The sequence below is a fragment of the Vicugna pacos genome, chromosome 3 (assembly GCF_048564905.1).
Source record: "Vicugna pacos chromosome 3, VicPac4, whole genome shotgun sequence".
Taxonomy (NCBI): domain Eukaryota; kingdom Metazoa; phylum Chordata; class Mammalia; order Artiodactyla; family Camelidae; genus Vicugna; species Vicugna pacos.
Genome location: NC_132989.1, coordinates 73,361,330 through 73,376,140, shown reverse-complemented (window position 1 = coordinate 73,376,140; position 14,811 = coordinate 73,361,330). Strand labels below are relative to the sequence as shown.

Genomic DNA, 14,811 nt, shown 5'->3' with positions numbered 1-14,811 from the left:
CTTTCAATCCAAAATCTGTCACTAATCTTCCTGAAATACTTCTATTATGATATACATTTCAAGAATCTACTGATGACTAACAATCTTGTGAATCTTTAGAAAAAGTTTTTAAATAACCAATATACAAAGACCTTTATTAATGGACATTAATTTTTGTAATGGATATTATTTTACACGTATGCAAGTGTATCAGGAGTTCCTAGAGCTATGTGCGCTCATAATTTTGATAGACATTGCCAAAGTTCTCTCTACAGAAGTTGTGCCAATTTATATGCCTGCTAGCAATGTATGTATGACAGTGCCAGCTTTCTATTCCCTCGATAATCTGCCTAACTTATTTCCCACTACTCCCCAGTAGGCCTCAGTCTCGCTCAGGGCAGTCCCCCATCAACCCCTAAAGTCAATTCTCAGCCCACTCTATTAACCCTACCTATACTGCTTGTTGCATCTTGAACACTCGTTCTTATTTCTTCTACTTATCCAGTCTTCAGGGCTGTCTCAAGTTCTGCCTCTTTTATGAATGTTTGCTGGTAATAACGCCAACCTCTCTTCTAGCCTGCCCAAAGCATGCTTTCTCTGGAACACGTACTTTGTTACATATAGTCAACTGACCTATTTATTATCCTAGATTTCTATTGATTTTGAATTGTTTCACATATCTAGTTATCCCCAACCAATTTATAATCTTTTTTTGACTGTAGTGATTCATATCCTTCCTTTGAACATACAGTTCTGGCAAATTAAAAAATACTTCTCTTCTCATAGACATAGAATACAAACTTGTGGTTGCCAAGGGGGAGGGGAGGTGGGAAGGGACAGACTGGGAGTTCGAAATTTGTAGACACTGAGGGGCATATGTAGAATAGACGAACAAGATTATACTGTATAGCACAGGGAAATATATACAAGATCTTGTGGTAGCTCACAGCGAAAAAGAATGAGACAATGAATATATGTATATTCACGTATAACTGAAAAACTGTGCTCTACACTGGAATTTGACACCACATTGTAAAATGACTATAACTCACTAAAATTAAAAAAAAAAAACTTCTCTTACACCTTCTACTGGCTTCAGAACTTCCCCTTATAAACAGAGCTGAGAATCATTTGTCTTACAGACATGAGATTAGAAATTCTGTCAGGGCAGTTTAAATATGTCTTCGATGGAAAAAGAATGATTAGGGACTTTCACAAAATCAATCTCCCTTCATATTCCTTATAAACTTCCCTCTTATCATCTTATTTCTAGATGTATACAAGGTATTCAATGCACATTTCTGGGATTGATCTTGCTCTTGATTTCTCTACATTAATAATATGTATACATGTAGGTGTGTATCTATATATGCAGACACACATGGTGATTCTAAAATTGATGTGGAATGCAAATGATCTAGACTAGGTAAAACACTTCAGAAAAAGAAGAACCAAGTTGGAAGACTAACACTACCTAGTTTTAAGGTATAATAAAACTAAAGCCATAAAGACAGTGTAGAATTGACATCAATGGAATAGAGATCAATGGAAAAAAAGAGCTCAGAAATAGACTCACTTATATAAAAACAACTGATTTTCGACAAAGATTCAAAAGTAGTTCAATGCAGAAAGAGTCTTTTCAACAAACAGTGCTGACATGACTAAGTATGTCAAAAAATTAACTTGGACCCTTACCTCTACCATATTAAAAAAAAACCAAAACTTCAAAATGGATCACAGAGCTAACTGTGAAACTTAAAACTATAAAAAAAAACTTCTAAAACAAAACATGGGAGAACAATCTTTGCAAGGTTGGGTTGAGCAAAGATTTCTTAGTTGACACCAAAAGCATGATTCATAACAGAAAAAATTAACAAACTAGACTTCCATCAAAAATAAAACCTGCTCTTTGAAAAATCCTGTTAAATGAATAAAAAGACAAACAAAACTACAAGAAAAAAGTTCTCAAAACTCAGTAATAAGAAAACAAACAACTCAATAAAAGAAAAAAAGGGCAAAAGATTTGATCAGATACTTCACCAAGGAGTGACATGGATGACAGATAAACACATGAAAAGATGCTCAACATCACTAGTCATTAGGAGAATACAAATTAAAACCGCACTGAGAGTGAGATACCATTATGAGCATGGCTAACTCTGCTGGCAAAAATATGGAGGAACTAGAACTGCTGTTGGGAATATAAAATGGTTATGATCACTTTGGAAAATACATACCTACCATAGGCTCCAGCCATTTCACTCTGTGATATTTACTCCAAAGAAATGAAAGCATATGTCTCTACAAAGACTTTAACGTAGATGTTTATAACAGCATGGACTGCTTTGGACGCCTAGGGTAAGAGCCTCCAGGGGACCCAGTCATTACACCAGAGGAGTAAGAGAGTAACCATCTAAGGTGTGAAGACACTGGGCAAGTTGGGTAGAATGTCGGAACCAAAGACCAGAAAACACGCTTTAAGGTTATCCCTCTCCTCCTCCTCTGACCAGGCTCCAGGCTGAAATAACAAGACCAGTAGAAAGAGAAGTGCAAAGTCAGAAGGAGTGGAGGCACAGGGTTCTCATCCTAACTCTCTTCACAAAGCTCCCTGGGTCTTTGGCAAGGCTTGGGTGCTGTTCCTGACAATCTGCTATCCTCTCATGCAGAGCCACTGACAATAACTCTCTCCCAGGCCTGTGGGATCAGCAAATAAGAACTAAATAAAGCACTTGACAATATTCAAGTATGAAGGTGTTTCTAAAAAAGGCTCTATGACTCATTTATCGTCCCTTGGGCTCTTTACTCTTTCCTTAATAATGTTCAAACATAATGAGAACAGGCAGTATGCTAACAAAAAAAATTTTAATTCCCTTTTAGTGCTGTAAAACACAAATGATCTCTCTGTCCTCAAAGATAAATCACTACAGCTTAAATTCACGAACAGTGTTCATCCTAATAAACTCTCACCTTGCCCTCTTCCTACAGGCAGAAATGGATTCTTACAACAGAGGCCTGGGATGCACTCACCTTTGAGGAACCATGGGGATATTTGTGCTTATTGAAAAATGAAGCTATTTTGGTCCTTCCTTTTTAAGGCTGGCTGCCAACCAAGGACCTGGAGACGTGCAGGCTGCCATCTGCCTCACCCCAGCTGTTCCTGACCCGCCATCCGTCTCCAACCAGGGACGCCTGGTATCTGCCAGGTCAGTTCAGCCACGGATGAAAGATGCCTGAGGCCAAGGTACAGCATGGACGAATGTGTTAGTAGCACACGGCCTGCCATGCAACCTCGACTTCCTCTCGTTACTGGGTGGCACGCCACTCTCCACAACAATGCAGGGAGCTGTATTCTAAGAAAAACACGCCTTCCCATGGAGCTCTGCAATGTCTTATCTTACTGTAAGACAATTAATTCAGCATTCCCTACGTTTTTGCTAAAAATCAAAAGGATACTTTTAAAAAATATGTATTCTTAAAATAGGGAGAATGTTTTATATATTTTAGAAATTTCTACATCTTTTCCTTCAAAAATGACCATTTATTTTGCAGATTAAATAATCAGTTTTGATTATTACCGGTGATAGCAAAAGGAACAAGTTTAATTTCATGCATCTCTAAACTGCCACGGTGCCAAAATGATTTGGAAGTTTAAATAAGCCTTTAAAAATGTGATTTGCAAACATCCTCGGTGAGGAGGAGGATACCATGCAGAAAGAAGGAATTTTTATGGCATGAGTTTGCATTCTATTAATGCAGTAATCAAATACCAATATAGCCACTGTTAAAGCTTATTTTAAACCATGAAAATAACAGCTTTACTGGTGCCACATTTCTCTGATGATATGCAGACTTAACTCCTGAAAGGGAAACAGCCTGCCACAGGGCTAGCTTGTCTGCATGTGGACAGCACATATCAACCTGCAGAGTCCTGAGCTCAAAACTACTGACCAGGTGGCCCAGGAAACAGATGCTCTCCAGAAAATGATAAAGGAAAATTCTAGGTAAGCTCACTACAGGATAAGATTGTTCTAAAGCTGACAGATTCCAAAAGGGATCTCTTGTGGAGAAAAAGCTAAGACCATGGCTCTTAGGAAATAAAAAGCAACAACTCCCAGATTACAAGAAATGTAAGGGATTTCCTCATCCCTTAATTTAAATTTTCTTCTGCTTTACCATGTTCTACACTCTGGTCTCCATGGAACCCCTTCTGCCTTAGTTTTCTTAAGAATAAATTATAGCCCCATTTGAAATCCTTATCGATACCATCTTGCACTGGGAAAGCACTGCCTTGGTTTTTCTAGCACTGTCCCACTGTTCACATTTTATCTTCCTGGTTTCCCTTCTCAGACCAGGACAGACAGTGGCTTACATCACACCCTCTATGTGGGGTGCACTCAGTGAATCTCCATGCCTTAGTCTTTGCATCAGTAAAATAAAGATGCAAATCAGACTGTAAGTTTATAGTAAAACAAAGGTAGGAAACCCTTTTTCTTCAAATGTTAGCGAAAGGGCATATGGGTAGGAAGCAGAAATTAATCCTATGCCCAAGGACAAAAACTAGTTTGCCCAATTCTTTTTAAAACTAACATGGGACATACAAGCCTCCTTTTAACAAAGGTAAAGCGTAAGTCAGCAGTCAACTTTTCATGCTCACCAATCACGGAGCATTGCTTTCTCTGAGCTGCCGTCAGCCGTGCTGTTCTCTTAGCTTTCTCCTCCCAGCCACAAAACCTCTGCTGCTACAGTGCGGGGGCTTCTCCCCTTGCCAGCCCGAGGGTGGGGTGGGGTGGGGCTGGGGGTGATGACACCAAAATGGAGCAGAAGTGCTCCTGCCCAACCCCATCCTAGCACTGGTTTCCTGACAGACAGCACCCCAGGGCCTGTCCAAATCTCACTTTTCACCACACTCTTCCTGCTCCAGTGAGGTAACAATAGACGAGCTGTACCTAAGTTTTCATTTGGATAACGGAACACATATCAGCCATATGTTTGTCTTACTCTATGAGGTCTAACCTAAAATAAGAATGCCTTTTTAGTAAGAAAAAAAAAAACTAGAAAACTTTAAAATGCCTAGGGGAAGAAGCAGGAATAAGCCTAAGCAAAAGGTCTTTTTCAAACATGATTTCACAGTGAGGTTCGTAACATTTTTTTGTGGGATGAACTCTCACATAGTCTGATGAAACTTCTCCAATGTTTTAAATGCACAGGGTTAAAAAGGAAATCAATTATAGAGAAACAGAATGATCAAAACATTAAAAAAAAATCCTGGAGAACACATGCTTCTTCAACGTAGGAAATAACACTAGCTAGCAGTTGTTTAATTATAAATGCAATTTCTATGCAGTGATAAGCATAATATGTCAAGATATCTGCAACATATGTAATGAGATATATAAAAAATCAATGATTTTTATTGGTGAGAAAGACACTGATGTTGCTAATAATACTGTGATCTGTTGCCTATATTCATAATTGAAGGCAAAGCTGAATATTATTGAGAGGTTACTGAAAATAAAAATGTAATTTTATTCTCATCTAAGTTCACAGACCCTCCTGCATTCTCTCCTTAGACCTGATACATGAAGCAGCTGGAGGCATGGCTTTTCTGGCTGGAGCAGAAGCAGAGGGCTGATGGCATCACTGCCTGGCCCCTCCCTCACAGCGTACCCCACTCAACCCACACCCCGGAGGCCTCTGTGAGGAACCAGCCCAAGGGCTTCTGGGAAGACAGTTTGCAAACCGCTGAGAGAGAGATCTACTCTGAGCCTGCGGAGAGCCTCCGTGGGAGCGGGCCGGTGCCTGCTTCCCTACCCTCCCAGCCGCATCTGCGCACACTCGTGAAGCTCCTAGCTTGCGGCCCTCTTCTCGTTTCATTTTTAATTTTATTTCTTACTTTTTTATTCTCTTATTTTAATTGTGTTTTAATTTGTTACTGTCCAACAGTTCTTAGCAGGCTTTGTTCTCTTCTTTCTTAGCTTCCATATTCTGGTTATTCCATTTAGACTCTTGACTGTTCTAATCACTTTTACTCTTGGTTTGTTGTGGAGTATAATCAAGTTTCTTAAAAAATTTTATTGACAACCTATATAGTTCCTGGTATTGGCTGCCTTAATCATCTTTAGCTCACGGTATCTTTGTTTAAAGTATCATTTCCCTTTCCTTGGTGCTCCCATTTTTTAATTTATAAGTGGCAGGGTGGAGACTGATCACAAGGTTGTCAGCCCCCGGAGAACAGCCCACAGTCTGAACAGGAGCGGCTGGATATCTGTCCTCCCTCCTGCTATGTGAACAACAGTGTCTCTAACTCTCCTAAAAAGATCCCTGGGACTCTTTAACATTGATGCCCCTATGTACTTCAGGAGAGTTAAAGGCTGGAATTCTCTCCTGGGAGGACAGCATGGTAACAAGCTGGCATGTGCCGGAAGCTCCCCGAACCGCCGGGGCTTGGAACTGTTTATTTGTGCACCTGATTCAATGACAGATGCCCAATCAGCTCTTCACTGATCACTACAGGCTTCCAAACTTCTCTGGCTCTAATGGCCTTTACATAACCACTGGGGAAATTTGATCACTAGAAGATGAGAGGATGCGGCAGTTAAGCTCCGCTTGCAGGGTCTGGTCTCCACAAGCTGAGGCAGGGGAAGATTTGCGCCAGCAACAGTGGTGGCAGCCAAAAGTCCTGTCGTGGGCCTTCCCCTCAAAGATGGTCATGCTTAGGGAATAAGAAATCCTCAAGGCAGGCCAGCAAGAAGCTGTTAGTTGTAGGATTAAGAAATTGCTCCTGTATTTCTGCAACCTTGACCTGTAATTCTAAGTTTACTCTGAGCTATCTAGAGTCATCCCACATAGAAATGTTAGGCATTGCAACCACGCATGCTGAAGACTTAACTGGTGGAAACCCCGCATGCCCTTGGTGTCCTCAGGATTATTAACATTTCTGATTTCAATTAATGGAGAGAAATCCCAAGAGTTCATAACTGTAACTTGTAATTTTGCTGAGGCAAAATTTCAGGTTACAAAAATATGTTTGTAAAAAAAATTACAAGCAAAAAATATGTTTTCCATGTCCTCTAAGGCCGGAAAGCAGTTGATACCCGGCTGATGAGTGAACACTGGCCAACCTCCACTATCTATACCTGATGCGGCTTTACGGCATTGTACCTAGTCTCACACACACACAACAGGAATCTCATGAAGTCATAGAAATGTTTCTTTCTTTAAAAAAAAAAAAAAAGCTGAGAAAAAGCTAATTTTCTTGGTAATGGAAGGGAAGAGAAAGAATACAAATAAAGAGTGATAAGCCATGACTAGAACACCAGTAAAGAATGAAATATCAGATTAAACAATGGCTCAGACTTAAGATGGCCAAGAGTCTTCTATATGAGCTATATAAAAACAGGAAGTAGAGATTTTATGAAACTTTCAGTAAGACTCCAAGTCTCAAAACTGGATACGGAAGGTCTTTAGGTAGGACTTAAATTTCTCAGTTAAACTTTAATGTATGAAGACAGGGACAGTGTCTAACTTACTCATCACTATATGCCCACAACTTAAACAAAGCCTAGGCACACAGTATGTGCTTAGTAAGTACGTGCTGAATGTTGAATTGTTGAAATCAATTATACACTAGAGGTACATGCAGATTTGGGACGTATTTCTTCTAAGACTATAGCACTGTGTCCTACAGGATGGAATTCTAAAAAATAGTTTCTATTTATAAATTGGATCTATTTTCTGCATTTTTGTCACAAACAAAGCAAAAGAATGAGAACTGGGCAGGTGCCAGCCCAAATACATCTTTCACCATAGGCAAAAATAACTACCAGAGGAGGCCTACAGTGCCAAAGAACCACGAAAGGAAGGCAAGGTTTGCTCTCATCAAGGGATCCATTTATGTTTATCTTAAGGAAGGGCAGGAGGGAACTTACGATTATAATTTCAGGACCTAGAACTTAAACTTAGGACACTGTTAAAGGCAATATTAGATTTAAAATAAAAGATTTTTAAGATGTGCACCTGATTTAACGGCAGATGCTCAAGTAGATTAGATTAACTAGTAGTTATAGAGTAGATTAGATTAACTATAGTTATAGTAGTAGAGATTTATATTTAAACAGAAATCACCACAACGATGGTAGAATCTACCCAATTCAGAAAGAAAAGAAGCGTCATTACTAATTAGCAAAGTCACATAAAAGAAAATGGGGTAAGTTTTCACTAACATAAAGATGGAAATAACTGAATACTCTCTTGATCAACACAAAGTAAGATCAAATGGGAAATTCTATGCAATGCTTACTGGAAACATTTAACATTTCAATCTGAATCTCTTTTTGCAGACTAGGAATTGGAACAAATCATAAATCAGATTTTTAAAATCACAATAAGGAAGCACAATAAAAAGTTGCAAGGTATCATTTTGATACCTGGTAGATGAAAAATCAACTATGAGAATAAATCATGATTTATTTGATAAGTCCTTTATTTAATAAGCTTTAGGTTATTCCAGTTTTTGCTGCTATAGACAATGCTGTAATGAATATGCTCCTTCATACACAGGGGTGACTGTATCTATAGTTCAGTGGGATTGTTCCCAGTTGTGAGAAAGAATGAAGTAAATGTGGTAATGAAGAATAAGTTTTAAAATGCAGTGTTAACTGAAAATAGGTGCTAAACAGTGCTTAAAGAGTGTATTTCCAGCTAATAAAAAAGGAAGAGAAGAGATAAATATATATAGAATTTTTCACCCATCAGACAAACAAAAATCCAAAAGTGTGAAAATACTTCTGGTCAAGCTGTAGAGACAGGCCTCTCTCATACCCTGCCGGTAAGAAGGTAAATTGGTGAAACCTCAATAGAAAGCAATTTGGCAACAGCAGCTGCAATTACAAATGTACACACATATGAGAACTAGGTGCAAAATGATCTATGTACAAGGTTATTAACGATTGCATTGAACATCATACAAAAAGAGAGAACAACCTAAAGGCCATATCATAGGGAACTGGTTTAAAAATACATTCACAGTATGCAATATGGTAAAGTTATAAAAAATGAAGAAGTTCTCTATACACGGATATGGGAAGATCTCCAAAGCAGAAACTTAAAAAACAAGGCATTGAACATTATGTACAGTACATATCACCTTTCATGTTAAAAACGGATATGAAATAAGAGAATATATCATCAAGTGAAACAGAAAACTTACTTGTAAAGGTAATACTCTGCATGGTCTATCTCTTCTCGAGATGAAATGTTGTCCACAAACTAAAAGACAGAAAGAAAAATCTTTGGATGAATACAGATTATGCCATATACTGAGCCTAATTCACAGTTTGACCTTAAAAACAAAACACTCATTTTATTGGAATGGCGTTCACATTAATGGCTCCATCCTTGAAACCCCCTTATCCTAGTGTAAACAAAGAACATAGAATGGCTTCTTTTCCTATGTGTAGAACAAATTTGGTTAGAACTGTGTGAAAACTAAACGTGAACCTTGCTCAGAACCAGAGAGAGCTAGTCTTAGTACATAATTAGTCACCACTATTTCCCTTTATCTTTAGACACTGATATTTTCCGTGTTCCTAGCTCCAAATACATGGGAGCATACAATTGAAAGGATGAAGCTTCTAATGGCTGAAAACATATGGCCCAAGGAGAGGAAAATCTAAATTTAGAGAAGTCTTATTACCATTTTTCCTACTCTGATTCGGTTCTACTATGGACCAGTACACCTGTGATTCTTCTACCAACAAAGTCTCCCTTTGAACCACAAAATCCCTGAGTGTGTTCCTTAACTCTAAACCATAGGAAGAACAGGAAAGACTCTTCTAAGGATGAATCTACTCCAAAATAGAGACTCAGAGGAGAAAGGGATGAAGTAAGAGAGAATGCACGTAGTGAACAGTTAAAATCTTGTGAAGAAAGAGAGGAGAGTAAAGAGGCGGAGACTTACAAATTTCCCCCCCTTTTTTAGGATTTACAGATTTGATTTAGAACTCTCTTTAAGAGGCAGATAAAATACAGTTCAAACACAGGACTTGAAGCTGAGAACTAGCTCTCCTGATGGTTTGTTGTGTGGCATATACAGATGGTACAGCCTCTCTGGAATAAGTTGCTTCAGGTGCATAAATAGAATACAGGCACCTGCACTGAAGGGTATGAGGCTCCATAAGAAAAGGTACGGGAAAGCTCTTTAAACTCTAAAGTGCTGCCTCAACCGACACCAGGTACTAGGGCACAAAGAGATTTCAGCCATCGTGTAAGGGATGAACCAGTGGTCTTTCAGCTCCCCTCCAATATGAAAATTCTAAGCCTATGCAATTCAGGTTTTGACCTAGCTAAATGGTTTCCCTACTATCAAGGAGTAGAAAGAAAGGACTCAGACCAAAAAGAATGACGGTTTATTTTTTCCCTCTTCTAGATCTAACAATACCCTGAATTTTATGGTGCCATTGATTTCTACAAAGCTTTCACAACTAAGATCTCAATTTAGCATCCCATCAGCCCTGTGAGGAAGATACTATTGTCTCCACAATGAATATGAGGAAACTGAGGGGGGCCCAGTTGCCCAATGTCACAAATCAAATTCATGAAGACAAGATCAGATCCATTTGAGGGAGGCAACAGAAAAGAACTTCAACAATCTGGGTTTGAAGTCCAATTTCTCCATGTGGGAAAGTCATCAACATTCTGGATCTTACATGCAAAACAGAGTTAATAATGCGTATCTGGTATGGCTGCTATGGGAAGTGCAAGATAATCAATGTTAAGAAACTAGTACAGTAGCTGGTATAGAAGGTGATCAGTGATGGTTACAATCAATTCCTATTCCTAAGTCCTAGCCTCATATTACTCCCCCATCCATTGCTATGCAGAGTTCAACATTAACATCAATATCTACTCTTTTATAAACTGTCTCAACTGTCAAAATTGCTTCCAATATTAACAAGGGAATACTATCACTTTGAAGGGTATACCAACTTAAAAAAACTATGTATCATATAGTAGAATATCATATCCTGGAAAAATTAAAATAAATCAGATACACAACAGTCTGGTAAATTTATTACCGCTTATTTCAGTCACAGAAATTTGCTACTTCATCAAAAAACATCTATTAGTAACTACAAAAACATACCATGTTCTGGAAAAATATTTCCTATGAAAGACAGTCTTTATTGATTTATATATAGTCTATATAATGAGCCTTTCTTGCTTTCTTTCTCCTTCCTCTTAGAAAATATGTATCTACTTAAGTTTTCTTACCCGTGATATTGTCAAAGAACTAACAGGCAGCTTTCTCTCATATGTTTTATCCATTAAAGATGCTAGATCAGCTGTGAAGACAAAAAAGAAAAAAGAACCTTGTTAACCATACATCTTCAAGAAAAAAAATCTAACAGATACAACTCCTGCCAGATGGCTGTCAACACTACAAAGTCAACATTAAAACAGATGCTCTTTCTAGAATTATTTTCATATAAATTAAAGAGGAAAGAGAAATATCAGTGTAATTTTTTAAAGTATTTACTTAATTGGAGAAAGGATAATTTTAAAAAATCTTAGTATATATTTAGCTTTTAAAAAGTGGATCAATAAAATATCTCTGGAAAGAAACGCAAGAAAGTGCTATTATTGACAGACTTGAGGGAAAGAAATTAGGTAGTAGGGGGCCAAGAAAAGGAAACTCTTCATTGCTTACACATTTATTCCTTTTGCATTTTGAACCAGGTACATATATTAGCTATTTAAAAAAATTTTCAGTTGGAACTTATTAAATGACTTTTATACATTCCCTGAACAAATCAGAGGGGCAAGGCATCCTGGCTATAATTAATGACTTTCAGCCTGAACTAGTCTTATTCTGGTTCCCTTTACTAGAACATTCACACGAATATTTGGTATTCCTGAGATTACACTGTTATCTCAGAGTCTCAAAAGTGTGGAATAATAGAAAACATACACTCCAAAATAATTATTTCACTCCTTCTCACTGCCTCTCAAACTTGTAACATGTGTGCTCTTTCCCCTTCTCTCCTCACTCTTGCTCTCAGCTCATGATTTTGTGTCTTACTTCCTTGAATACAAAACAGAAACAATCAAGAGAACTTTGTCCTCCTACCATCAGGTCTACCAGGCTACCAGCATCTGTGTCCATATATCCTGCCTCCTATTTTTTTCCCCCACAAAGGATGAACTTTATTAAAGAAACAAAAATCAAAAAAGACAAAGACTTCCTTTGACTTCCTATCTCCCTCTGGCTACTTCTCCTAGGCTCTGCTCCCGTCAGCAGCAAGACTCAACAGTCATCCCCCGTACAACTGTTATTACCTCCTTAGTTCCATTCTCTCCTGAACTCACTTAAATCAGATTTTGGTTTCCATTGCTCTACTAACACCAAAGACCACCTCCATATTGTTAAATCCGGTGGTTAACTCCTCAGCCTCATCTTACTTGACCTCTCACTAGCATTTAATACAACTGACTATTCTATCCTTCATGAAATGCTCTTTTTTCCCTCTCCATCTTGGGTTCCTTTGCAGGATCTCCTCTTCTTGACTTTATGTTGGCATGCCTCAAGTCTGAGGAGCAGACTCTTCACCCTCTGCTCAGTCCTCGGTATCTCATTCTCTCTTCCTCACAGCTTTAATCATCATCTACAGACTACTGGCTCCACACATAAATGCCTATCCTGACTTCTGCCTGTAACTCCAGACTTACACTTCCAATTGCATAGGTGACATCTCCATTCCGGTGTCTAATAGGTATCTTAATATTACATGTCCTCTTAATAATTCAAACTTCCACTCCAAACTTGCTTTTCCTAGGCCTTTCTCATCTCAGTAAATGATCACTACATTCACTGGCTTATTCAGGCCAAAAACTAAGGCATCATCCTTGATCTTATCCTTTTTAATACTTTGCAACCATACAAGCTCTGGATTTGAAACATACATACATATACACACACACATATCTCACCGCTACCCCCTAACCTCTCACTTCCCTTCTGGTCACCTTAACTATTGTCCCCACCTCTACAATCTAACTCCCACACAGCAGTCTGAGTGAGCATTTTAAAAGATAAACCAGATCCTGTCATTTTCTTTTCTCAATCGGCCATCAGCTTCCTACCATACTCGGAATAAAATCCAAAATATTTTCTATGACCTACAAATGCCTACATAAAGTGGTCTGTACTGGGGGGTGATTTTTTTTTTTTTGTCTTTTACACCTAGAAATAAACTCCATGAAGGTAAGGACTCAAGTCACTGATACATTCTCAGTTTCTACAAGAGTTTTATAAAAGGCACCCAATAAATACCTAAAGAAATAAATAAAAGGAAGAAAATAAGGAAGGGAAAGAGGAAGGGAAAAAAGAGAGGAAGGAAGGAAAAAGAAATACAGTTATCCCTTGGTATCCTCACGGGATCAGTTCCAGTACCCACAGCAGACCCCAAAATCTACAGATGCTCAAGTCCCCCAGTCAGCTGTCCATATCCCCAGATTCAACCAACTGCATTGTGCAGTACTGCGTTGGAAAAAAAAAATCCATGTATAAGTGGACCTGCGAAGGTCAAACCCATGTTATTCAACGGTCAACTCTGATTGGACTTCCAAGCTTTTTTACCTCCCAGTGGAAGAAAAAAAGGGACAGGCAATCTAATGACAAGTATTTGTTAAAGACCTATTGCTGTGCACTTAACCACTCTTTTTTATTTCCCTGGGGCAATGCTCTCAATGGCTCAATAGCTACTAGGGGAAAGGAACTTTGCAAAACCACTAAAACCTGATATGATGTGAAAGTAATTACTTTTCTTACGACTATCTTAAAGGGACTGATACTATGTGATTTAAAAATTTTAAAACACACATACATACACACACACACACACTCACAAAGAAGTCCCTAAAACCTCTTCATACTAAGGCAAATTAATATTGTTAAATCTAGCTGCTCATAGAATGATACTAAACAGCATTCCCATGACACCAAATCTTTATGATCACTTCATAATAGAGGCTCTTGTGTTCAGATGATAAGCAGTATAAAGAATCAACTCCCTTTATGCCATATTTTAACTAAAAAAATGCAAGATCTGGATCTACTGGCCTAATTAAAATGGCCTCTGTTTCCTCATGGGTTTCACCCAGTGCACAATGTATAAATAAACACTAGACTGAGTAGCCTCCTATAGTGTGGTAAATCAAGATTCCACTTTAATCCTTTACACCCGGATATCCTCAGGCAAGTAAAATCGGCTAGGGCCTCAAAAAAAGGCAACAGCTGCAGAGCCAGCATCTGATGAATAACATTTGCATATTGTAAGTCAGAGAAAGGTTTGATGCTAAATATAATGTGACCAATCACCTCACACGGTAACACTGGTGTGATGAATGAGGCAGAAAACCGCACCGAGCAGGGATGGCCAGGAAAGCTGGGCAGCTGTGGCCTGCAGAGGATCAGCGCCACAGGCTTCTGGACTGAGGCTTCAACAGTCAAAACCACACTTCACGTTTCATTCTGGCCAGCAGACGCCCAGGTTTTATTCAAAGGGATGTGCCAAAGAAGATGCTTTCTTGCTTAGCACTCAGCCTCCTCAGGAATGTGCATTGCAGCGGATGGTTGAGGTCAACGAAGACTATAGGGGGAAATGAGTCTGAAATTCCAATTCTTCATTTAAGAAAATTTAAAGCTGGATAGACAATGTGGAAGTATGTCCAGAAAATGAAATGTACATTAGCATAAGAGTGTTCTTTTTATTTGAAGAAAACAATACCATTGATAATCTAAGGACATAAATGATTTTATTGAGGACCCTGTCC

At 38.5% G+C, this 14,811-nt stretch overlaps 1 protein-coding gene across 2 annotated transcripts in view; it reads right to left on the bottom strand.

Moving 5' to 3' along the window:
* The window catches only part of MRPS27 (mitochondrial ribosomal protein S27), a 93,957-nt gene that overhangs the window by 67,237 nt on the left and 11,909 nt on the right, over window positions 1-14,811 (bottom strand). For both annotated transcript variants that reach the window (XM_072958539.1, XM_031675117.2), the window contains exons 3-4: window positions 11,251-11,321; window positions 9,188-9,246 (exon numbers count right to left, since the gene is read on the bottom strand). In XM_072958539.1, coding sequence (XP_072814640.1) covers window positions 9,188-9,246; window positions 11,251-11,321 — 130 coding nt within the window. The remainder of the gene's footprint in view (window positions 1-9,187; window positions 9,247-11,250; window positions 11,322-14,811) is intronic.